The 24,929-nt window shown below is 36.3% G+C and overlaps 1 protein-coding gene across 3 annotated transcripts; it reads left to right on the top strand.

Annotated features, from left to right (window-relative positions):
• Nucleotides 1–13,758: 13,758 nt before the first annotated feature.
• LOC137711142 (P-loop nucleoside triphosphate hydrolases superfamily protein with CH (Calponin Homology) domain-containing protein) lies at nucleotides 13,759–24,058 on the top strand. 3 transcript variants are annotated; one of them, XM_088695770.1, is made up of 23 exons: nucleotides 13,771–14,055; nucleotides 14,139–14,176; nucleotides 14,832–15,024; nucleotides 15,182–15,339; nucleotides 15,567–15,665; nucleotides 16,119–16,353; nucleotides 17,049–17,158; nucleotides 17,276–17,359; nucleotides 17,491–17,568; nucleotides 17,665–17,757; nucleotides 17,872–17,901; nucleotides 18,994–19,335; nucleotides 19,421–19,502; nucleotides 19,597–19,692; nucleotides 19,776–19,955; nucleotides 20,045–20,151; nucleotides 20,243–20,421; nucleotides 20,577–20,741; nucleotides 20,832–21,085; nucleotides 21,217–21,380; nucleotides 22,269–23,137; nucleotides 23,500–23,597; nucleotides 23,781–24,058. In XM_088695770.1, the coding sequence occupies exons 3-23, from the start codon at nucleotides 14,883–14,885 to the stop codon at nucleotides 23,840–23,842; spliced, it is 3,627 nt and encodes a 1,208-aa protein (XP_088551896.1). In that variant the 5' UTR covers nucleotides 13,771–14,055; nucleotides 14,139–14,176; nucleotides 14,832–14,882; the 3' UTR covers nucleotides 23,843–24,058. The 3 variants fall into 3 exon arrangements, with proteins under 3 accessions (XP_068306451.2, XP_088551896.1, XP_088551897.1); XM_068450350.2 differs by having other exon boundaries at nucleotides 13,759–14,176; XM_088695771.1 differs by lacking the exon at nucleotides 14,139–14,176 and having other exon boundaries at nucleotides 13,920–14,055.
• Nucleotides 24,059–24,929: the final 871 nt, after the last annotated feature.

Consider the following 24,929-nt stretch of genomic DNA (forward strand, 5'->3'; position numbering starts at 1 on the left):
CCTTGAGCCAAATGAGTTCACATGCAGTGGAAGCCATGGCTCTATACTCAGCTTCGGCACTTGAGCGAGCAATTACATTTTGTTTTTTGCTCTTCCATGTCACGAGGTTTCCTCCAACCAACGTGCAGTAGACAGTAGTGGATTTTCTATCAATAGCATTCCCTGCCCAGTCAGCATCGGTGTAGGCAATGATTTGAGTATGACCATTGTTTTTCATGACGATTCCCCGACCAATGGAGCCTTTGAGGTATCTGAGAATTCTTTTAACAACATTTAAATGAGCTTCAGTGGGTGCATGCATGAATTGGCTTACAAGACTGACGGCGTAAGTTATATCCGGTCTGGTGATGGTGAGATATATAAGCTTACCCACCAATCGTTGGTAGTAACTGATATCACTGAGAGGTTCTCCTGTCAAGTCCAACTTCAATTTGCTATCAAGAGGAGTACGAGTTGGTTTGCAATCCATCATCTTCACTTCTTGAAGTAAGTCAATCACATATTTCCTTTGACTCAAAAAAAGTCCCTTGGGGGAAGTGGCCAGTTCAATCCCAAGGAAGTATTTTAAAACTCCTAAGTCTTTAATGGCAAATTGTTGATGAAGAGAATGTTTAAGAGTGTGAATCTCATCAATGTTATCACCTGTGATGTTGATATCATCAACATAGATTAGTACAACTAATTTGCCAACTGATCCTATTCGAACAAACAGGGAGGAATCAGCATGACTTCTCTTGAACCCAAAATTTTCAAGTACCGAGCTCAGTTTGGCATACCAGGCACGAGGAGATTGTTTCAAGCCATAGATTGACTTATGAAGCTTGCAAGCCATACCTGAATTCTGTGCTTGTGGATGGCCCGGGGGTAGTTGCATGTAGACTTCCTATTCGAGGTCTCCATGTAAAAAAGCATTTTTTACATCCATTTGGTACAATGGCCATTCATGGTTCACTGCAACAGATAACAAAACCCTTATTGTGCTCATCTTAGCCACGGGAGCAAATGTCTCCTTATAGTCCACTCCAAAAGTTTGAGTAAAACCGCGAGCCACCAATCTTGCCTTGTGTCGTTCAATTGAGCCATCAGAATTAAACTTGATTTTATAGACCCATCGACTGCCTACCACCTTCTTGCCTTTGGGAAGTTGAACTACACTCCAGGTTTTATTTTCATTCAAGGCTTTGAGTTCTTCTTCCATGGCTAGCCTCCACACAACTTGACGATTGGCTTCTTGAAAGTTCCTTGGTTCACTTTCATAGGACAGTTTACTGAGGAAAACTGCATGAGAGTGAGAGACTTTGGAGTAATTTACAAACTTGTGAATAGGGTACCTGGCATGGTAAGTTTCATAGTCTTGCAGCCTTGATGGTGGATGTCGATCTCGAGTCGGATTCCTACGGGGTTGAGCTGGGATCACAATAGGTTCAGCTCCACTCTCTTGTATAGATGTTGTGTTATGGTCATGGGGAACTACTTGTGCTTCTGAGGCTTCAGTGTCGTCTCCAATAAGCAGGTTGTCATTAAGAGTTGCATGAGAGTCCCGGTTGTGAGGTAGTGAATGGACACAGTCACTTGGTTCGACTGGATTTGGCAATGGGAAGAGATCTAGGAAATGCTCCCCCTGACGATTTTGATCTGATGATTTGTTGAAATATGGTTGGTTTTCATCAAACCGTACATCTCTTGAGACAAACATCTTCCTGGAGCACGGATTGTAGCATTTGTACCCTTTTTGGGTGGAGGAGTATCCCATGAAAACACACTTGACAGCTTTGGGGTCAAGCTTGTCTCGGTGATGGGATTGAATATGAAGATAACAGGTACATCCAAAGATTCTCAGATGGGAAAGATTAATTTTTTTGTTTTGCATAACCTCAGATGGTGATTTTGTATCCAGAACACGACTAGGCAGTCTGTTGATAAGGTAGGTGGCTGCAAGAACTCCTTGAGACCAAAACCTCTTAGGCACATTCATTTGCAACATTAGCGCCCTGGTTTTTTCAAGTAGGTCCCGATTCTTCCTTTCGGTAATTCCATTTTGCTGAGGAGTACCTACACAACTTGTTTGATGTATAATTCCATGGGTGCTCAAATAGTTAGTCATATTTTTGGATGTATATTCAGTGCCATTATCAGACCTTAGTATGTGGATTTGGGACGAAAAATGGTTCATGACAAGATTATGAAAATCCTTGAAAGCATCCATAACTTCACTTTTGAATTTTAGGAGGTACAACCAAGTGGCTCTTGAGAAATCATCAACAAAGATAACGTAGTACCTATAACCGTCAAAAGACTCTAGAGGTGCAGGTCCCCAAACATCGGAGTGCACCATCTCAAACAACTTGCTAGTCCTAGACATGGAAGAATTGAATGGGAGTTTAGTAGATTTTGACAAATGACAAATTTCACATACAAGGGAGGATTTGCATAAACTAGGGAACAACGTAGACAACACAGATTCTGAGGGATGTGCTAGGCGTTGATGCCACAACCGATGTTCTAGGTTTGAGCTGACTTGGAACCCCTTTGGAACATTGAGGTCCTCTGAAAAATAGTACAACCCATTTAGGTAGTGACCTTCACCAATCAACTTCTTGGTGGCTAGATCTTGAAAAACAACATTGTGGGGGGAAAAAATTGCACGACAGTTTAGAGAGTTTGTAATCTTTCCTACGGACAATAATTGAAAAGGAAAAGATGGAACATATAACGCTGTGGACTCAACAGTTTCTGAGATCAGTTTAACTTTCCCTCTACCTAGAATTGGCACACCTCTACCATTTGCTACAGAAACTAGTGATGGTTTAGTGTGGCTTTCAAAATCGTATAGCTTAGAATATTGATTTGTCATGTGATCTGTGGCACCTGAGTCTATAATCCAAAAATCATGAGAGTGACTAACATTTAGAGCAGTTGAAAGAGCACACATGATACCTGGAATGTCTCCTTGAGGTACATGACCAGATTCAGCTAAGAACCCTGCAAACTGTCCAAGAAGAGCAGTTTGACTTTCCCCAGTCGACGTTTCACCTGTGCTTCCTTTTCTGGTTTGAAGGTAGATTGAGAACTCATTCAACAAGTCAGCCGGATTGGCTGTAAAGTTCATCGACCCACCGATGGATGTAGCAGCAGCAGCATGGTACTTGTTTGTATGTGGTCTAGCGTGTGAGCCCTTATGATCTCTTAAAGGCTTGTTCTCAAACCTTAGCTTCAACTCAGGGTGCAATATCCAGCATCGATCTATTAGATGTCCAACATTATTACAATGTAGACACTTCAGATCTGGCCTTTTTCCCTTGTATACTTTATCTCCAAATGAATTGTGATTTGTCACAAAATCTCTAGTCTCAGACACACTAGGTTTTACGTCAACATTCATGACTTTTCTGCGTACTTCTTCTCGCTGGATAGTAGTGCAAACACTTGCAAATGATGGAAGTTCAGGATTCATTAGAATATGGCTTCTAAGATCTTCATATTCAGAACCCAAACTTGCAAGCAAATGAAAGATTTTGTCTTCCTCGGACCTTTTTAACAGTACAGCAGCATCGATAGTGTGTGGTCGATACATTTCTAGTTCGTTCCACATGTTTTTCATGCAACCGAGATGATGAACAAAGGATTTATCACCTTGTTGAAGACTTGCAAGATTCCTCTTAAGCTGGAACACTCGAGCAGCATTGTTTTGATTTCCATACATGTCCTTGACTGCCTTCCAAAGAGCACTAGAGGATTCTGAAAAACTGAAAATTTCAAACAGCTTAGGATCCATGGAGTTGAGGAGCCACGACATGACCAGCTGGTCTTTGCACAGCCATGCTTCATACTCCGGCGATGTGACGTCAGGTGCTTCAATACTTCCATTGACGAATCCAAGTTTGGATCTTCCTCCAAGGGCAAGAGATATTGATCTGGACCATGGAAGATAGTTAAACTCATTTAACAACACAGAACACAAACGTTGGTTTGGGTTGACTTCAGCTTCTGGAAAACTAGGGCGAGGAGCTGTGAAGCTTTCAGCTTCTGAGACAAAAAGATTATCTTCTGCCATTATCGAAACGAATGTGCAGAAGAAGAGAAGGGACAACAATGGAGTCAGGCCGGTTAAGGTTCCGGCTCTGATACCATGTGGAGAATATGGAAGAGAATGCTTTTTCTCATTTTATTTCTCTACAAGATTACAAGGATATATATACATGATACAAGTGTGTAGGTAGGACAAGGTAGCCGTCCTAGTGTGTAGGTAGGACAAGGTAGGACAGCTGTAGGACGGCTTGACGGCTGTAGGACGGCTAGTGTGTAGGTAGGACAAGGTAGGACGGCTGTAGGATGGTTGTAGGACGGCTAATTCTTCCAATAGATGGTTTATCCATCTAAAATAGATAAAACCATAAAATTACCCAGAAAATCAAATCTGAAGAGAAAATCCACTGGCACCAAAGTTATTGTAGAAGGGTGCAGACGTTGAAGGGGAGGTTCCTTAGCATCGAAGCCATCAAGTTGAGGTTGACGAAAAGGGAGAAGGAGAGGGCAAGAATGCCATTTAGAAAAATTTATTAAAGGGCACTGTTCATCCGCCTCCTTGGAAAAAATGTAGGTTTTGAGAATGAGCAAAATGTTGCTTCTGCTTTTAACTATTTTTTCATTTTGAATGACCCGTGATTTTTTAGAAAAAACATACTTAAAGCGTCTTTAAGGAAGATGTTAAAATCCTAGGTTGAATGCCATTGTGCATATTTGACATAAAAAACCTTTCCAACCGAAGTATTATTTGTTGAATGGATTTGAAGGCTTTATGATTTGGAGTCAAATATGACATCAATGTCAGATTTATTTTTAATTCATTTTAATTGTGGATCCCTTATTCCACTAACATCTCAACCAATAAAAATTTTGTTTTAACATTTTTTTAATAATTACAACCATTTAAAACTCTATTTAAATAATAAAATACGATTGACAATTCGGTTTGAGAAGTACAAAATTTGACATAAGACTTCAAATTGCCACATCAACCATCAATTGTAATTGGACTCTTATAATTTGACATTTTCTTTGGAGATGATCTTACCAAACACAAGTTTTACTCCAGCTTTTTTCATAACCCCTTGTAAAATAATTTAAGCAATACCAAACCTGGGCTTAAAGGACTTCCGCCCATTTTGATTTGGATCTAGAACTAGACTTATGGCAGTTACTATTCATTTAAATAGTAAATTATTCTGACTGTTAATATTCATTTTCCACTCATTGCGAATGGTAACTAACACGACTTTTACTATTCACAAATATTTTAGGGACACTGAGTTTTATGTCTCTCTTGATCATATATTATAGACTCACGCCTTATTAGTTTAAAAACTTTGATTCAATTCCTCCATTTATTACATTGTGCAAACTCATCTTAACAATAAACATATATGTACCTTAAATTACTAACCTTGCCACTAAGACCTCCAGATTATCCAATCTAATTAACCTCCAAATTATCCCAAATTAAAAACACATAGCAGTGATATCAAGCACACCAAATATTAGTTTAATTTGATTTTCAAATTTGAAATAATCTGCACTGCTTACTGGTGGGTACAACCTGGCCAACTAGAACCCACACACAATTTTCTTCTGTAAAATCACCCAAGCAATCCAAAAGTTGCAGAGTGCAAACTCATATCACCGTTAATTGTAGTATATTTGCGGAACAATTGTTTATGTTTCAATCTTTGTACCCATGAACCAATATTTTCTTTTGTCTTTCTACCCACAAAGTGCAAATTAAACCTGCCTTTTTGTGTTCTCTTTGTACCCATCTATAATATTATCTCAGATTTATATGTACACACTGTAATTGTACCCCATCAAAGGAATTGTGAGAAATAATGTACCAATTGTAATGTGGAGCTCAAATATACATGTTATAAAAATTGTATATGTAACAAGTCAAGAAAAACCATAACATGTTTATGGGTGCAAATATCCCAAATGCACCAATGGGTGCATTTAAATTCACATGTACCTGTTAAATAAATAACTTGAATTCAAACTAAGATATAAACGAAATAAAAAGCTATCTCCCAAAACATATTTTGTTTTGCCTAAAATGTAGGAATTGATTAGTTCTCACTAATCTTATGAAATTTTGAAAAGTAATGAATTAATTAGGGTAAAGTACAAAAAATTACCTCAACTATTGGTGTCACGACACTTTCATACCTCATCTTTTAAAATTGACAATGTCATACCTCATCTTTAGAATTTGGTCTAATGTTATACCTTTCGTTACTTGGCCATTTACTTTTTAGTTAAATGCTGACGTGGCTTGATCCGGGTCCCACTTTCTATTAAAAAATTAATAAATATTATTAAAAACTAAAAAAAATCATTTAATAATTTTTAAATATTAAAAAAAAAACCTTATGTTCGTACCCTTCCCCCCCCCCCCCCCCCCCCGCGGCCGGCCCCTCTTCCCTTTCTTCTCCCCCCATCTTCATCTTCTTCTCCCTTCCAGTCCCCTTCTTGCAACCCAGAAAAAAAGAAGGAGGAAGAAGAAGAAGAAGAAAAAAAAAAAAAATACCAAATCTGCAACCCAGAAGAAACAAGAAGAAGAAGAAAAAAAAACCCGAATCTGCAACCCAAAAGAAGAAGAAGAAGAAGAAGAAGAAGAAGGAGGAGGAAGAAGAAGAAGAAGAAGGAGGAGGAGGAAAAAGAGGATGAGGAAGAAGAAGAGGAAGAATAAGAAGAAGAAAAATAAAAATCCAAATATGCAAAAGACGGAGGAGGAAGAAGAAGAAGAAGAAAAATAAAAAAAAATTAAAAAAAAAACCCGAATCTGCAAAAGAATGAGGAGGAAAAAACGACAAAAAAAACCCAGATCCCATTAAGGTGGAATCGAGAAACCTTCGCAGCCTCCTTCTTCTTATTCTTCTTCTTCCTCTTCCTCCTCCTTCTTCTTCTTCTTTGGGGGGGGGGGGGGGGGGGGGGGGTTACTGAGGGGGATTTTTTAATTTTTTTAATTTTTTAATTTTTTTACTTTTCTTTTAATATTTAAAAAATATTTAACAAATTTTTTTTTTTAGTTTTTAATAAAAAGTGGGCCCCGAATCAAGCCACGTCAGCATTTAACTAAAAAGTAAACGGCCAAGTAACGGAAGGTATAACATTGGACCAAATTCTAAAGATGAGGTATGACATTGTCAATTTTAAAAGATGAGGTATGAAAGTGTCGTGACACCAATAATTGACGTAGTTTTTTGTACTTTACCCAATTAATTACATTTATAGGTGACATAAAGTTTTAAATGTAAATATGCTGATGTGTATAAAGTGGAAGGACTTTGATAAAAAATTTAAAATCAATAAGATTTCAATCAAAGGATATTGGTGGTTGGGGATTGCATCCTAATTTCTCCAATATTTTATTTATTTTTAATGTATAATTCAAGATATGGACGGATGAGATTAGTTTAGATTAGGTGACTATGATTATGACACGTGCCCATGTCTATCAAATATCATGTTTAAATTTTCGACTAGTTTTCGATTGCTCTTATTATGCCACGTGTCATCCTCCTATCTTCAGCCATATCTATCAGGAATCTTTGTTGAGATTTTTGAATAAATTTTGGTTGCTCTCGTTGCGCCACGTGTGCAACCAAAATGGTCATTATTTAGAGATAGTCATTTGTTCACCAGGATGATGGAGCATCATACTGAAATGCAATCTTCTTATATTCATGGCGTACATTAACTTGACTTGATCAAACACAATTGGAGATTGAAAGAAAATTATGGAGCTTTAATTGTTGTTTGGTTCATGTTTTCTTGAATTATGTTGTTTCTTAATGCTTTCTTGAGTTTATGTTTTTTTAATGCTTTGTTGAATTATGATGTTTTTTAATGCTTTGTTGGACGATGTTTAGTAAAAATGCTTTTTTATTTGTTGGAAAATTTTAAAATTTATTTATTTTTCATCTGTTTTGATATTTTGCTAAGTTTTCTGAATTTTTTTTATAATTTTTTTTATTGCCAAAGATAATAAGAATGGTTGGATTATAGTGAGAATTTGAAATCGACGTCTGAAATGTGGCCCAATGGCTCAAACATATCGAATGGAGTCAATCTCACTTACGGGCACCTGGCGCCAAAAAATTAAAATAACTTGCTGATGCCAGCACCATGGATTTGGGCTTAGACTTAGGGCTGGTTTGGTATTGCTGTGCTTTGAAAAAAAAACTGATTCTGCTGTGCTGTGAGAGTAAGCGGCTGTGAAATAAAGCAGTAGAGTGTTTGGTAAACTTTTTTGTAAATGTGCTTTTGAAAAAAAAAAACAGTATTATAGTGTTTGGTAAACTTTTATGTAAAACAGATGTGAAAAAAGCCGATTTTTCAAAGCTGGGTTTTGCAGCTTCTTGTTTTTGGCTTTTTTTCACCCAAAACTGTGAAAAAATGCTGAAGCTGAATGTTTACCAAACACAAAAATAGCTCCCAGCTTTTTTTGATACCAGCTTTTTTCAGAATCACCTCAGTACCAAACCAGATCTTAAAATCCACCTTTAAAAGGCAATAATTGTCCAGACAATTAGGCAATAATTGCCCAGGCAAATAGGCAACAGGCAATTACTGCCATAGTGAATGGTGATTGCCTAAGTGCATATTCAACTTGTAAATGGAATGCCCAGGCAATTGATATTAAAAAAATTAATACTATATTCAGTTTCAGATAAAATTTTTAACTAATCTTGTCGCGCCACATATCATTATCCAAAATTACAATTTTATGGATGAATTTTCGATTAGACTTTTTACTAATCTTGTAATACCACGTGTCACTTGTGGAAAAAAAAACCCTTTTTGCTAGGGGTGGCCCGGGTGGGTTCGGTTTTTTTCTGAAACTGAAAAACCAAACCGAATTTATTGTTCTGTTTGGTTTTTTTCTAAAGAATGTTGTGCTAAAAATCGCAATCTCTAACTGTAAGAATCAAAAGATAATTACCATAGCAGGGGAAAGCTATAAAATCAAAAGATGCATTGTGATTATATAGATAGAGACCCAATCAAATTAACCACCATAATTTTTAAAGCTTGACAATGAGAAAATGCAAAATGAAAAACACTTGCAGAAAATTTGAAATTACAAGAGTTTTACAACCTGATATAGACAATAAAAAACCTTCACACACTTGCAGCATTGGCTAGTAACCATCACAAAAAGACTAGAAAAAACTGAACTTAAAAAAGAGAGCCATTAGGAAGGATAAAGACGGTGAGTTGCGATCGCGAATGACAGAAGGACGAAGAACGAAGATGAAAGACGAAGGAAGGAATTCGTGATTAGGTTCAGGCAGGACGAAAGAAGAGGGAGAGAAGATAGCTGCTGGTGAGAAACAAAAGAAAAAGAAAAGGGAAAGAAGACCTGCTAGGGAGGAACAAAAGATAACGAAGAGGGAGAGAAATGTGGCTGCTAGGGAGAAAGCAGAAGAACAAAGACCTAAGTCCGTTGTTACTTAGATTTCTCTTAACATGTTTGAGCTTCAAGTTTACCTTTCAAAACATTTGAGTTTGAAAATTGGGCTTGAAATTAGGCTCAAAAAATAAATACCAGTATAAATAAATAAAAATAATAATATGTTCAGTTCTGTTTTCGAACCTCAGAAACCGAAGCTGAACTAATCAGCTTTGGTTTAGTTCAGTTTTTCACATCAGGTTCGGTTCTTTTCTGCCTCAGTTCGATTTTCAGTCTTCTTTTTTGGGTTTTTTGTTTTTTGAACCCACCTCTACTCTACTTTTGCAACTCTTTTCTTCGCAGCCTTCCGACCATGAGGCCTAATTGAATGATGGATCGTTGCCAATTTTGACACTTAAACGCGGTTGCCTTCCTGAACATGGGTCTTCTTCTGGTGTTGAGTGCATAGGGGTCTTGTTCATGACAAATGGTGGACCACTTCCCACAATTTTGTATTTGGGCCAACTTTGACAACATTCCAACATTCATGATGGGTGAATGACTTGTTTTTGTTGACCGCATTGTACCAAGCTTGTGCTTGAAGCACCTACAAAAATTTAGAGAGCTAAAAAAAACTCAATTTAAACTTAAATATTGACAAAATTAATAAATAAATATTGATACCTCATCCAATATATTTTCACCACTTTGAAGATTATCTTGAGTTTGTTTGAGGCATTTTCTCCAACTAGTAAATTCTTTGTTGAGGGTTTTCCACTGACATGCTAGATATTGCTCCATTCTTTTATTGCCAAGATGTTTGCTAAAATCGGTATAAACTTTCTTCCAAAGTTGATGCAACTTCTGCGCATTATCTATAATTGGGTTATGACAAATTCGAACCTAGCATTCACTTAGTGTAACATCTTCAATGATCGACCAATTCGAGCCTATGTCATTAGCCCTTTTTTTTTTTTTTTTTTTTTTTTTAAATAGAAGTATTTGTAAACTTTGAAAGAAAGAGTAATTGGTTTGGAAATACTGAGATGTGATGTAGGGTGGAAGAGGATGGTGGAGTATTTATAGGAAATTTTTAATTTTTAATTTGCATTTTTCTGGTTTTTAATTAGCTTTAGTTTGCAATCCAACAGCCTAGGTTATGCCAAGTGGGAACAACGGTCACTTTTTTATTTTGAAACTTTAACCCCTTAAAAGGAAGGATCATTGTATAACCGTTGGAAATCCAAGGCCCACAATCTGCCACATGCACCAGCCGTTAGGTTTAAATTCAAATTCTGTTAATTGTTGTAAATCAAACAATTAATAATTTTAACAGCTGGAAATCCAACACACTAAAACGGGCGACATTGCCCATGCATAGACTCAGACACAGAGATTTTTTGTCACCCTAACGCGCCTTTCATGGGCGCTTGTCATGCATGCACTTAACGCAAAATAAATTATAACGTGGCTGATGTCAGGTCGACGTTAGCCTAACATCAAGTGGCACTCGGGCACACAGTTGGACACGGATAGCATGACTAAGAAGTTCGATGCTTCTAGGCCCACCAATTAGCCCATTTTTTAAGCTGGGCTTGAAGGTGCATTTTTTAGGGCTCGTTTAGATGTGCTTTTAAAATGACTAAAAACGCTTTTAGAGAAAATGTTCTTGAGTTCCAAAAGCACTTTAAATGTTTTAGCACTAGTTATGTGCTTTTTCCAGGAAGCATTTTAAGTGCTTTCCTAGAATTTATTAGCATTTTTACTAAGGATTGTTTTCAAAAAAAATTTCACCCAAAACACTCTTAATCATTTTAAAAGTATATCCAAACGAGCTCTTAGTTTTTTAGGTTAATTACCCTTGCCTTGACAATTAGGAGTGGGTTGAGATTTCTCTTAGGACTAACAACAACTCAAAATTTGTGCGTAATAAAGGAAACAAAACCAACCTAAAAACCCAACAATTTTCCTCCGGTTGACATGCCTATTTACATATCTTATGACAAAAATAAAAGCCCTTGGTTTAAATGGACGGACAAGATGAATCCTTTAGTTGAAGTTACAAATGGTCAAAAGAACCCGGAAAGCCCAAGCCCCGATTTTCGTTGCTTCTTTTCGCTCCAGCCATTTGGAATTTCCTACTTATAACCGAACATAGGGTTTGGCGTGGCTGTATGGAGTAGGGAGATGAGAAGATGGTCGACATTCGAAGGCAAAGCCACGACGACGGCGAAGGAGGAGAGGAGAACCTCCACGAAAGTGGCAAGTGGCAACTGAAGAACCCTTTGAGGCTGCCAAAAACACAAAGTGATCCAAAAACTTTTTTTTTTTTTTAGCTTGGGCTACACACCTTTAGAACCTAGAAGCAAATATACAAATTTTCCATTTAATATGATTTTGTTTTTTTTTTTCACTCGAAGAACCCATAATTTTAAATTTTAAATTTAATAAGAATTATTTTGTATCTTTTAAACACCCAAAACCCATATTTTGCAGAGAGGGATGGCGTAGAGAGTGAAACTGAGTATTGGATTGCAAAGAGAGATCAGTGGGATATAATAATTCTTCTTATATATTAATACATTTAATATTATTTTGCTGCTCTGAAATTGAGAATTAGATGTCCTAAATTTCAATTTTTTTTAGGTAGAAATTCTAAATTTTTATGTTTATAAATTCAAACAGGGGAATTGGTGCATTTTCATTTTTAAAGTTTGACCTTTGTCAAAATTTCAAATTTATTTTCCTCATTCAAACATAGTATAATTTACATTTGCCGGCGTTAGCACATAGATATGGTGCTTGATTGGTTTTGTTTCACTTATTTTTGGTTCATTTAAAAACAACATTTCCACATGAATTAAAAATTAAATTAGCAAATAGATTACGGCTTGTCAATTGAGATTTTAAATCAGAAAACCTATTAAAAGATAAACTCCAATACTATTTTAGATCATTGTTTTTTTTGTTTTTTTGGGTAGAGATGCTCTAAAACTCCTATAAATAATTCATACATTTTTAGATTGTATCTCTAATTAAATAAAAAAAATAGTGAAAATTCGAGACAGTTGCTTCATTAAACATTCAACATAACATGCATAAGGTCACAAATGTGACAATATCATTACTCACATTTCTTTTACTATTGTATTTTTTAAGGGAGTTTTAACGAAACACTTATGGTACTGTTCACTTTTAACGTTAAAGACATTTTTACTCTAAAAGGTCACTCCTGATATTATTCACTTACAACAACTTTTTGTCATTTTGATTAAAACTCAAAATTTTCAAGTCATTTTCATTAGTTTTTTCTATTTTTTTAACTGAATGCTCAAGACAGTTACTTCATCATAACTTTAAACAAAATAAAGAAAAACATCTAAATCGATAACTAATTAAATAATTACCTTTGTGCTTTTATGGTAAAATATCTCCTTAAAATTTTGCAAAATGTGAAATTGAGTTTTATTCTTAAAAAAGAAATATTCCTTATTAATCATTGACAGTTAATGTATTAAACAAATTAGGTTTTTTAGCCAAAATGATCTTTGAAATTAGCATAATTCTTCACTTTTGTCTCTGAGATTTGAAATCCATGACCCATGAGTTTGCCCACCATCAATCATTTTAGTTATTCCGTAAAAAAATTGTTAAAGAATGATCAAAATTACAAAAATACCATCAATTTAGTGAAAACATTGATAATATTTTTATTATTTTATCCTTGTTTAATGGAAAATTTTCACTGAATAACCAAAATGATTGATGGTGAAGGATCACTGATGAGTTATGCCAATCTCTAAAGGAGGAGGATTCTCTCCCCTTTTAATCTCTCCCCCCTTCCCTTCTCTCCTATTTGAAAGGTCACGGTTAAACCACGTTAATATCTTATATTGATTTTTTTTACAAAGACGATAAGATAAAAATCAATATGTGAGAGGAAGAAAAGAAAAGGATGAGAATAGGAGGGAAGAGAATACTACTTTATCTCTAAAACAAACCAACAAATTACTTAATATGGAAATGGAATAGGTAAGCCGTAAGCATGATGCTGTCTTAACCTGTGCTCGCTCGTGAGCTTTAAATTAAAAAACAATAATAATAATTTACGTTTTTAATTAATTAGTTTTGGTTGTCCGAACAGAAAGGCTTTAATTGGAAATTTAAAATTCGAATAACAACGACAAAGACAAAAATACCAAGGCGGGAACCTCACTCCAAAACTCGAGGAGGGACTAAACGGTAAATGACAAAAATTACAGGCCCTTAGTCCGAAATAAAAATTTAGAAGGAAATTATAATCCCAAATTCCCAACGAATCCCCCATATATTTCTTTTCACTCCCTATTGTCCCCAACGTTTGCTTCCTCTCTCTTCTCGGACCTCAAAAAATCGAATTAAAAAAAAAAAAAAATTTACAAAAAAATTTTATTTTTAATTTTAATTTCTGAATTTTTCTTAAACGGATCGGTCCCCAGAATTCCAGCATTTGTTTTTTCCCTTCCGGCATTTGCAATTTTCGGAGGAATTTCAATTCGAATTCCTCCGGGAAGCGCTCTCTCTCTTTCTCTCTCTGTGGTGTGATCTCTCTGGCGTTGTGGTCCAATCAGGTTCGTACCATATTTGCTGAAATTAGGGTTTTTGTTTGCCGATCTGATAGTCGGATTTGTGGTTCTTCTCTTTGGGGTTTCAGAATTGGACAATGCAGCTGGAAGTTGTCTAATTTGAAAGGTGAGATTTTGAGTTGGAATTTTGTTTGGGATTTCATTGTCATTTCTTGGGTTTTTGATGTTTTTTTTTTGTTGGTTGATGATTTGGGTCTGCTTGCTTTCTGGGAAAATTGAGGGTAGGATAAGGTAAAGGTAGGAGGAGAGTAGTTATTTGGTATGTAATTGTTTAATGTCAGCCAATTCTATGTATATTTGTATATAATTATTTATGTACATATATTTGAATGTGTGTGTGTGTGCCAGTTGAGTGTGATTTTCTTATTATATGAAGTGTGTACGAAGAAAAGGATCGATGTACTATATAAACTTTGCTTTCTTTTTTCGTGTGTGGGGTTTTCGTTGATTTATTTAATTGCTGAATTTGGTTATGAAATTTTCAATCTTTCTTAAGTTATTTGATTATGTAGTTGGAATGCCAATGCATCATGACAGCATGAAGTTATGAACTACTAACTTTGCAACTGAGGAATGGTACTTTAGATGATTCGTTGATTTATACATAATGGGACATGTGCACAACGGGCGTTCGTTGTTTCCTCAGGGAAATTTGTTGATGGATTTTGTCCCCCTTCTTAAGATTTTTGTTCCTTACCCGTTACAGAGACTAATGTATTTTCTTTTTGGTGTATATGCATCGTATTATTGTTTCCTTGTAGCTGCGTATCCTCAATTGATAGCAAGAACAGGACATTCCTGGAGATTATATCATGAACACTCGGTTAGAGTCACACAAAGATGAGAATGGGGGGTCAAAGTCACACATAGATGAAAGGGAGGGGTTTGAAAATTTAAATGGGACTTCAACTGCAAATGCTGAACCAGTGGAAAATTTCGGCAGCACAATTGAAGGTAGTAAACTCTCTCTCTACCTCTCTCTACCTCTCTCTCTCTCTCTCTCTCTCTATATATATATATATATATCTCTGGACTTATGTAAACAAAATTGGTCCCATTTGGAGCTCCTTCTTCCCATGATTTACGTTTGAACTCTGTTTCCTTTTTGCAGACAACCAGATATTATCGCTGGTTGAGTGGTTGAATTTTATTGTTCCTTATTTAAGATTGCCATTGGATGCTTCCGAGGAGGAACTCAGAGCCTGCTTGGTTGATGGCACTGTTTTATGCAGAATTTTAAATAAGTTGTGTCCTGGTTCAGTTGAAATGGTAGGATTACTGTTCTGGTTTGTTTGCTTATAAACATCTTTGTGTATTAATTTTTCTATGCTTCACGATTGTTAAGGTTGTTTCCTTCTATTTTTTTTTTAATTTTTTTTTTTAAGTTTTATTAGTTCTGTATTTGGTAGTACCTTTTTTTATTTATTTATTTATTTATTTATTTATTTATTTTTTATGTTGTATTCTTCCTCTGAATGTTTTTTGCCCTGATTTAGGGAGGGAGTTCGGACCCTGGTTTCGCAAATGTCAAGAGGTTTCTGGCAGCTGTGGATGAATTAGGATTCCCTCGCTTTGACCTAATAGACCTAGAGCAGGTAGTTAAACTGATATTTCTCTTACTACTTCAGTTTTCAACCCTTTCCAAACTCGTGGATTATTTACTTCCGGTTTCATAGAAGCTATTTTAACCTCAGCACAATCATGAAACTGAGCAACCTGGTCCCTTTGGTTACATACAATAAAATTAAAACTAAGCATCGTGTGGCCAACTTGGCCTTAGCTCTGTTATCCACAGAGTTCTGGGTTTATTTTACATGGGGTGTATGTACCAACTGCAAGAGGAAGCTTGTTCTGGTTCCCTATAAAACCATAATATATATCTCTATCTGACCAGCCCAATAATAAGTCCTAGGTTCATTCAGAATTATACTGGATGGATTGTCCAGTACCAGTATTTGGTGAGGTAAAATAACCCTTGGTTCTTCACTATCTTTTTTAACTAACTCTTAATTTCCTTGTATCAATTGATGGTTTGGGATTAATTGCAGGGATCTCTTGTGCCAGTGTTGCAATGCCTTGGTGCACTTAAATCTTCTTTTGATTTTGGTTTTTGGGGAGAAAACAGTAAACACCTAACAAGGACAGAAAGTGATTTGTTGGGGGTAGAATCTTTAGAGGGAATTGATCGTTCCCAAGGGGATATCTCAACATTTGGACAACAATCTACTCAAAATAGACAAGATACTCAAGGAAATTCAAGTGACTCAACATCTCAAGTGACAGGTAGGAAATCATAGACTTGTATGAAGTATGAACATACATGTAGGAACAAATTTTAGAAATTTTATTTGAATATCTCGGTTTAGATGCTTTAATATTTTCAAGAGTTTTTTGTGGTCATCTAACTGGTTCACATGAGAGAAATCACAATAATGGAACTCAACTTAGTTTTTGGATTTATCTTGTTAAAAATTTAGGCTACTTTTTTCTCAGCTTTGCTTGCAAACATGATCAAGAAGAGCATACATAAAATTAAATGTGGTAAGTTGTTTAGGGTTGAAGGTATTATTTGTACCACTTTCAAGTGAGAAATCCTCCCTAGAAAGGTATCTATGACTATGACTGTTCTCTATGTTTTTGTAGTGATATAATTTTGTCCATGATGCTGGTCTGTGTTAGATTTTATTCCAATTATATGCTGCATATATGAGATCATGTAGACTGTGTGCCAAGCAGCATTAGTGCTCAACTGGGTGAATCTAGGCGTTAGAGGGGTAGGGTTTGAAGCTAGATGTGTGAGCCCTTTTTCTTTGGGGTACTTTTGTTAATACTTAAGTGCAACAGCCTTATAAAGTTAGACTGGATGTTCGGAGTGAAAGGGTGGCGGGTTGCGCATGTTATTTTGATTTTGTTTTTGCATATGTGCGACAATATTGTTAATACATCACTTTTGTTTTCCTTTCCCCCCTTGTTGTCAGATCCATCAGCTGATTTAGTACATCATATTGGGCAGCAACTGAAGCAGGGGAGTTTTGTTGATTTCTCAGATGCGAAGATTTTGGAATCCGTCAAATCAAGCAGTTTAGATGTAATCTCTTGACCCTTTTGTTTCTTGTTACATTCTGTTAGGTGTACATATAATGATAAGTTATTGCTGTATCTTAGTGAAACTTTAGTTCTATATTGCAATTTTTCTCTGTTGCAGAATGCATCTACTCGAGCACTTTTCAATGTTGGGAATAAGATTCTGGATGACAGTATCGACAGAAACAATGGTGATGTACCTCATGTATGGCCGTAAGAGGATACATGGACACCAGTAAAAGCGTTCATGAATCCATTCACAGTTATTTATTTTCTTTTTTGTGCTGTACATTTTATTTTGTATCTCTAACTGTTATCTGTTATAAAAAATTTCAGTGTGTAGCATATCTTCTAAGAAAAGTCATGCAAGTGATTGAACAGAGATTCGCAAATCAGGCAGTGAACTTGAGAATTGTAAATTCTTCAGGCTTTGTTTTTCTCAAGAAATATCATGTTCTTATTCTATTCATGAGTTTTAAGGGTTCAAATTTTCATGTTGGGTTCTTGTAGCAAAACAACATATATAAGGCCCGTGAGGAGAAGTTTCTATTGAAAATAAAAGTACTTGAAACCCTTGCATCCGGGACTACCGAAGAAAATGAGGTACACTGACTAATATGTTTTTGTTGATGCTTCCCTTTTTAATTTTAAATTATCATTTTCGATATTAATCTAATCGATTTTCATTTGTTGTTCCTTCTTCCCATCTTCCTTTAGGTTGTTCTGAAACAGCTTCAGAATATCAAGGTGCAATTTCAATCTTTTATTCCTATCTTGAATTTAGCAATGACGAAGTGTTTATTACTGTTGATTCTTTGATTTCAATGACTTTTTTTGTCTGAAAACTCTTTGAAACACGTGTATTTCTTGCACATCTTCTCTTTTACCCATCTTTTGAATATCTCATCCATTCAAATCCATATGTTCTTTTTTGTTAACATGATATAGCCGCGTGAGTTAAGAACTATGCATATGTGTTTGTTATGGAATCATGGTTAAGGAATGGGTTTAGTGTTCTATTTTCATGTTTGGTTGGTATAATTAGTTTGTGTTTTGCTTCCCATGTCTAAATGCAAAAGTTTTTTGTAAACCCTGGGAAAGAAGTGGGTTTCCTGGACCCATTAGCTTTGACTTCATAAATGAGTCATAATTATGACCGCGCCCTTAACTCGGTGCTTCCAAGGAAAAAGTCTTTGGTGTCCTGATAATAAAATACTTCAACTATTTCTAAAATATTGGACTGAGAATGGCTATTTTTCACTTCTTCCTAAGAATCCTACTTCAAGGTATAGGTACAGAAGTCCGGAAAACTGATTCTGCTACACAAATCCAACCTGTGAATCTATGACTTAGTGTAGATAGCTGTGTAATATGTGCAACATGTATGCCGTTCTCATATGCTTTCTTGGTTGACATTCTATGAAATAACACTTGTTGGGGAAGCATGCATGATTTATTTTTATTAATCTTGTCTCCATCTATACCTAATTTGCTAACTATAGGCTTGGAGCTAACGGAAGACTTGGTGCAAAATTGAGCGCATTGGCATTCTAGGATTCATACAGTCGACCCCACTTAATGGGATAAGGCTTGGTGGTGGTTGTTGTATGTGTGTATACCTGATTTGCTGAAGAGCCAGCTATTGAATTAAGGATAATTAACTTTTTAATATTCTCATCTCATCTAAACTATGAAAATGCTGATTAAATAACAAAACAAGACTCTCGGATATTATTTGTAAGATACGTTTTCATATGTAGAAAAAGGCAGGCGATTTCTAGTTCTTGTTTTAGGAAACTTTTATATAATTGTTATAATATGGCTATTATTTTCTTGCAGCTTGAGAAGTTTGATATAGAGGAGCAGAAAAAGCTTGAGGAGAAAGATGCGGTGCGATTAAAGGAAGAGAAGTATCACAGGGATTCAGAGATTTCAACACTGAAACAAGAACTAGAATTGGCCACAAGTCGACATGAAAGTTACTGCCAGAAGTTAGAGGCAAATGCAAAAGAAGCTAAACTTCAACTGGAAAGGAAGTTAAAAGAACTTGAGAGCATACTAACAGATTCAAAGCAGAACCAGAAAGAACTAGAGGCATCTTTGGAAAATGAATCAGGGAGATGGAAAAATAAAGAACGCACATATCAAAGTTTCGTAACTTACCAATCTGGAGCTTTGCAGGTTTGTCGTTATTGACTTTAATTTTGTCTCATGGATTCAATGTGTTGACGTTGATTCTACAACCTGATATACTGATGCTTGACAGGAATTAAGTGGCGCTTTGGAGTCCACTAGACATGAAATCTTGAAGACAAAAAGAAGTTACTCCGAAGATTTTAATTACTTGGGTAAGATTGATAATTAATTTCTAATTTTTCTGATAATTTGTAATGTTTTCTTGGGAAGGGCATCTCTTCACAATTTATGCTTTTCATATTGAAGGTTTGAAGCTTAAAGGACTGACAGATGCTGCTGAAAAGTATCATGCTGTTCTTGATGAAAATCGGAAATTGTATAATGAGGTTCAGGATTTGAAAGGTATATTGTCAATTATAATAATGTTATTATCATATTTTGAATTGATTTCGGGTTGGTTGGTTATGATGCTTTCTTTTATGAAGGTAATATTAGAGTGTACTGTCGAATAAGACCATTCCTTCCGGGTCAAAGCCAAAAGCAAACCACCATAGAATATGTTGGTGAAAATGGTGATCTAGTTATTGCAAATCCCTCTAAACAAGGAAAAGACAGTCGCAGGCTGTTTAAATTTAACAAAGTATTTGGTCCTGCAGCTACACAAGGTATTTAATATCTAATACTGTATAACACGGATGTTGGCATTGATTTTTGTCATTACTATTGGCAAACTTATATTCACCTATGTCAACAGAGGACGTATTTTTAGACACCCAACCATTGATTCGTTCTGTCCTTGATGGATACAATGTTTGTATATTTGCCTATGGTCAAACTGGTTCAGGAAAGACATATACCATGGTAAGAGTTTATGCATGTTTTTTGATTTCTCAGATCAACAGTTGAAATTATTTTTACCCGTGTCTTGACATATTTTTTGTGTTACTTCTAGACTGGGCCTAGTGTATCATCGACAGATGACTGGGGTGTCAACTATCGAGCATTAAATGATCTTTTCCAAATATCTCAGAGCAGGGAACACTCCATAGCTTATGAAGTTGGTGTTCAAATGGTAGAGATATATAATGAACAAGTTCGTGATCTACTCTCAAGTGAGGGTCCCCAAAAAAGATATCCTTCCTTCCGTTAATTTGTGTTACCTTTTCAAATGCCACGGTTGAGAAGTGGGTGCTTGTGTTGACTAATAGTTTTGTTCATATTTATTTATTTTATATGATTCCTCATTTTGGTATTACATAAGATTTGGTTTCCTTTAACTTGCACACACTTGGGATTTGGAATACTACCCAACCAAATGGGTTGGCTGTCCCTGATGCAAGCATGCATCCTGTTAATTCAACTGCAGATGTCCTAAAGTTAATGAATATTGGGTTGATGAACCGGGCAGTTGGTGCCACGGCCCTAAATGAAAGAAGCAGCAGATCTCATAGGTTATATTCTGAGTAGAGAGGTTTTTTGACCGACATTCTATTAATTGTTCTGCCATGAGACATGCTTTTTAATCAATAAAAATGGTGCAGTGTTTTGACTGTTCATGTTCGTGGCGTGGACTTGAAGTCTGACACTTCAATGCGTGGTAGTCTACACCTAGTGGATCTTGCCGGAAGCGAACGAGTGGATCGCTCTGAAGCTACTGGAGATAGGCTTAGGGAGGCACAGCATATAAACAAATCACTGTCTGCTCTCGGGGATGTGATTTTTGCTCTTGCACAGAAGTCTTCACATGTACCATATAGAAACAGCAAATTAACTCAAGTGCTTCAGAGTTCTTTAGGTACTTGTTCAATTATTTGGTTTCATTCTTGATGACAAGTTCATTGTTATGGTATGCAAGTTATGTTCTATAATTCTCACCATCTTCAATTTGTGGATTGTTTATTTATTGCTTTGCTTCCCTAACTGTAGGTGGTCAAGCAAAGACACTTATGTTTGTACAGCTGAATCCGGATGTTCAATCCTTTGCTGAAACTACAAGTACACTGAAGTTTGCAGAGAGGGTTTCTGGTGTTGAATTAGGTGCTGCCCGGAGCAACAAAGAGGGAAGATATGTGAGAGAACTTATGGAACAGGTACAAATACTTATTTTTTGAATATGTATACAGATGTAGTTCCTTTGTGCCTTTTGGATTAAGTTAAGATAATTTCTGTTACCTTTTCAAATTAGTTCGCTATATTGTAAAATAAGTAGAGGTTAAAGAAAATTGAATGTCCTTTTGATTCTTTTTCTTTGTTTCCTATGAAAGTAATGGGTTGTCAACTAGGAATGCTATTGCTGGTCATTAACTCTGTTCCATTTAAAAAAAAAAAAAAAAAAAAAAAAAAGGCAAAAAAGTAGCTCGGAGGTTTAGTGAGCATTGCAGGCACCAATGGAATAAATTTGCTATAACGAGAGTTAACTGCATCTGTAGTTCCTTTAATGTTAAGTGTTTCTGGCTTCCCACTTCAAATTGCTGCTCAGAGAGCAGAGCATGCACCTGCCACGTGTGATGGTGCCCTACTTAGCATGTCAACTACCAATAGAGAATAGTTCTAACATGAACTTGCCTTTTTCTGTTTAGGCGCCCTATTTTGATGCTGTTTCCAGCATTGCCTTTGGGTCTATTCCTGGTAGACTGTTGAGAATAGTTGAGAATACTTTGCATACTCAGTGACTTGGTGTATGTAATAAAGGATATGTTGATTGAAAGCATTTGTTCCATGGTAGCTCATAGGAGGGGTATTTTTCATGTTCACATGACCTCCCAATACTGTGGCTTTTGGGAATAAAGCCTCAATGATTGTAGGAGGTTTTCCTTTGGCCAGAAAAAAAAAGTTCCCAGATTAATAATATTGACATTATCAGCTGGCAAGATGAAATATTGGGGTTGCAACACTGCAAAGCTGACAAATATTGTATCCCCTCAGAATTAGAGAGAAAATGTTTTTATTCCATTGTGTAATTCTGTTAAATCTTGCAGGTGGCATCCTTCAGGGACACAATTGCTAAGAAAGATGAGGAGATTGAACGATTGCTGAAGGTTAATAGTAATGGGTTACACCGTGGCATGAGCTCACTAAGATTTGTGTCTTCCTCTCCAAGAAGACATTCAATTGGGTCTCCTCGACTGAGCCAAAAAAGTCCACGCAGAAGACACTCAGGATATTATAGTGATAAGCGTTCTGAAGTTAGTTCTCAGCTGTCAATAGATGACCTTAGAAATCGTAGGGAAGATTTTCCTCAGTCAAAGAATGGAGGTAGTTCTCAGTCAATGGATGACTTTAGACATCACAAGGAACATACAAAGCATGAAGGTGAGGCAAACCATTCTGAAGATAGTTCTCAGCTGTCAGCAGATGACTTTAAAGATACTAAGGAACATTCGCTTCGGTCATATCATGGAGGTGAGACAAAGAGTCCCGAAGCTGGTTCTGATAAGTCACTGGATGACTTTAGAAATCATAATGGCCATTCAACTCAACCAAAGTATGGAGGTAGAGGAAAGCATTCTGACGGCAGTTCTGAGCAGTCAATAGATGACTTTAGACGTCACAAGGAGCACTCGACTCAACAAAAGCATGGAGATGAGTCAAGTCAAAAAATCATTGAAGATTTTGAGCTCTTGGGCTTTGGTGAGGAAGATTCTGGGGAGAGATTAAGCGACATATCTGATGGCGGTCTCTCAATGGGAACAGAAACCGAGGGTTCCATGGCCAGTTTTATGGAGTTTTCTTTTTTCCCTGATGTTACAAAACCAACAGAAAATACAAATGCTGGAAATACAGATGTCACAAAAACTCAAGCTGAGAATGCTCGAGGCGAGAAGACACCATCCCAGCGCACAGTAAGGTGAGTTTCCCATTTCCTCACAACCTCGTGTGATTGATAACGTGCTATTTTGTTAGTAAGAACAATAATTAATTGCTGGAATTATCTGGGCCACTATTTAATTGTTGCTGGCTGCACTTGTCATGCTTGACATTTTCTAAATTGCCAGAATGCTGGTTGACAGTATAAAAGGTTGCTAACTTTTCCTTCTGAAATTCTCAACTTTTTTATGCACCATTTGTTAATTGGTCAACGTTTCAAAATTTTGATTTGAATTGAGGTTGGAACTTGGAAGGTTTCATATTTACCCAACTCTAGTCATTAAACACGCTTCATTCCTTCAAATCTAATGCTTCAATTGTTCCTTTTTATCTGGATTCAAGGTTTGCACCATCTAAACTTCCAAAGCCATCACCTAAGTTAGCAGAAACAAAGGCTACTCGGATGTCAGTTATCAGAAGTTCCTCAAAGGCTTTGCCAAGTATGTATCTGAATCCTTATGTCTGCATTTAACAGTTGTGTTGTATTCAAGCATTAGACTAGCAGCCATTCATTTACTTTAACCGTTGCTACTGTAATTCTCCAAACCTCCGTTCCCTCCCCCCTTCATTTCCTTCTCTCGACGCCGCCCCTTCTCTTTACTCATTCCCCTAATGCATTACAGGTCCTCGGAAATCTACTGCCGGCAGCAGCTCGTCAGTGAGGTCTTCCAAACGCTGGAATTAAAACGCGATCTGGACGGCGATAGAGTTTAACTTCCCTGGCATTGTTCTCAGAAACTCACTGTACTAATGCGATTTGAATTTCTGCTCCTACTAGTAGTCTATTAGTAGTTTCCATTTGTCTTGATATTGAAAAATGGCAACTGGAGACTTCAGACTTTGACATTGTACTATATGTACTTAAGAATCAATAGTATAAAAAACTTCGATTTTTGGGATCTCTCCATTTTGTACACTATTACCCTTATTTTTTTATATTATTTTTCTCTATTTTAATTTCACAATCCTTTATTTTTAGAGAAATGCTAAGGAGATCTCTCAAAGGTGGAACTCTAACCCTCCGCCGCCTCATATTTTTAGCATAATTCCCGTGCCAACATTATAAAATATTGTGTCAAAAGTACGAGGTGGCGGATAGTTTTTGGATGAATTATTTATTTCTTCTTAATTTAGGTATAATATTACAACCAATTGTTTGAACATAGGTGAATATAATACACCACGTGACAATGCTCAGGTACAGTATAATCTTACCGTATTTCTGTATGTTCGTACATATTGAGTACATAAACATAAATCAAATTCTCTTGTTCTTTCGAATTAAAGAAGGTAAACGAGTTGAAAGAGAAAATGTTACAAGATCTTCCTCGTAAAACGAAATTAAGAAAGTCGTCCATAAAGCTAATGGAAAAATTGGAATGTACCAAAAGAAAAGACAATAAAGAGAAGTAATCAATAAGTTCACTAAAGATGATAATTGACAGAGAATTGCCTAAAATTTCTTCTTTCTCCGATCCTTTTCGCTACCGTGACTGTTGAGGTTGAATAACAGCTGGTTGGTTGGTCTGCCAGTCGGAGAACCGAAAACATGAACCTGGAAGTCGGAGCATCCCAGTAAAGTCCAATTTCATCACCCTCCTTCAACCTTCTCCTCTTCGCAAACTTGCCCCACCTTCCATTGAGAAGGTAACTGTGGGAGCTCTTCAATACCTGACGCTCAAATTTTGGTTTGAATTCGTATCGCAGTTGCATACTATAACTCTGGCACCCTTGCTAGTTGCTAACCAAAACTCTTTCGACAAATTCGTGGT

This window comes from Pyrus communis, chromosome 6 (assembly GCF_041283825.1).
Source record: "Pyrus communis isolate YQ-2024b chromosome 6, ASM4128382v1, whole genome shotgun sequence".
Lineage (NCBI taxonomy): Eukaryota > Viridiplantae > Streptophyta > Magnoliopsida > Rosales > Rosaceae > Pyrus > Pyrus communis.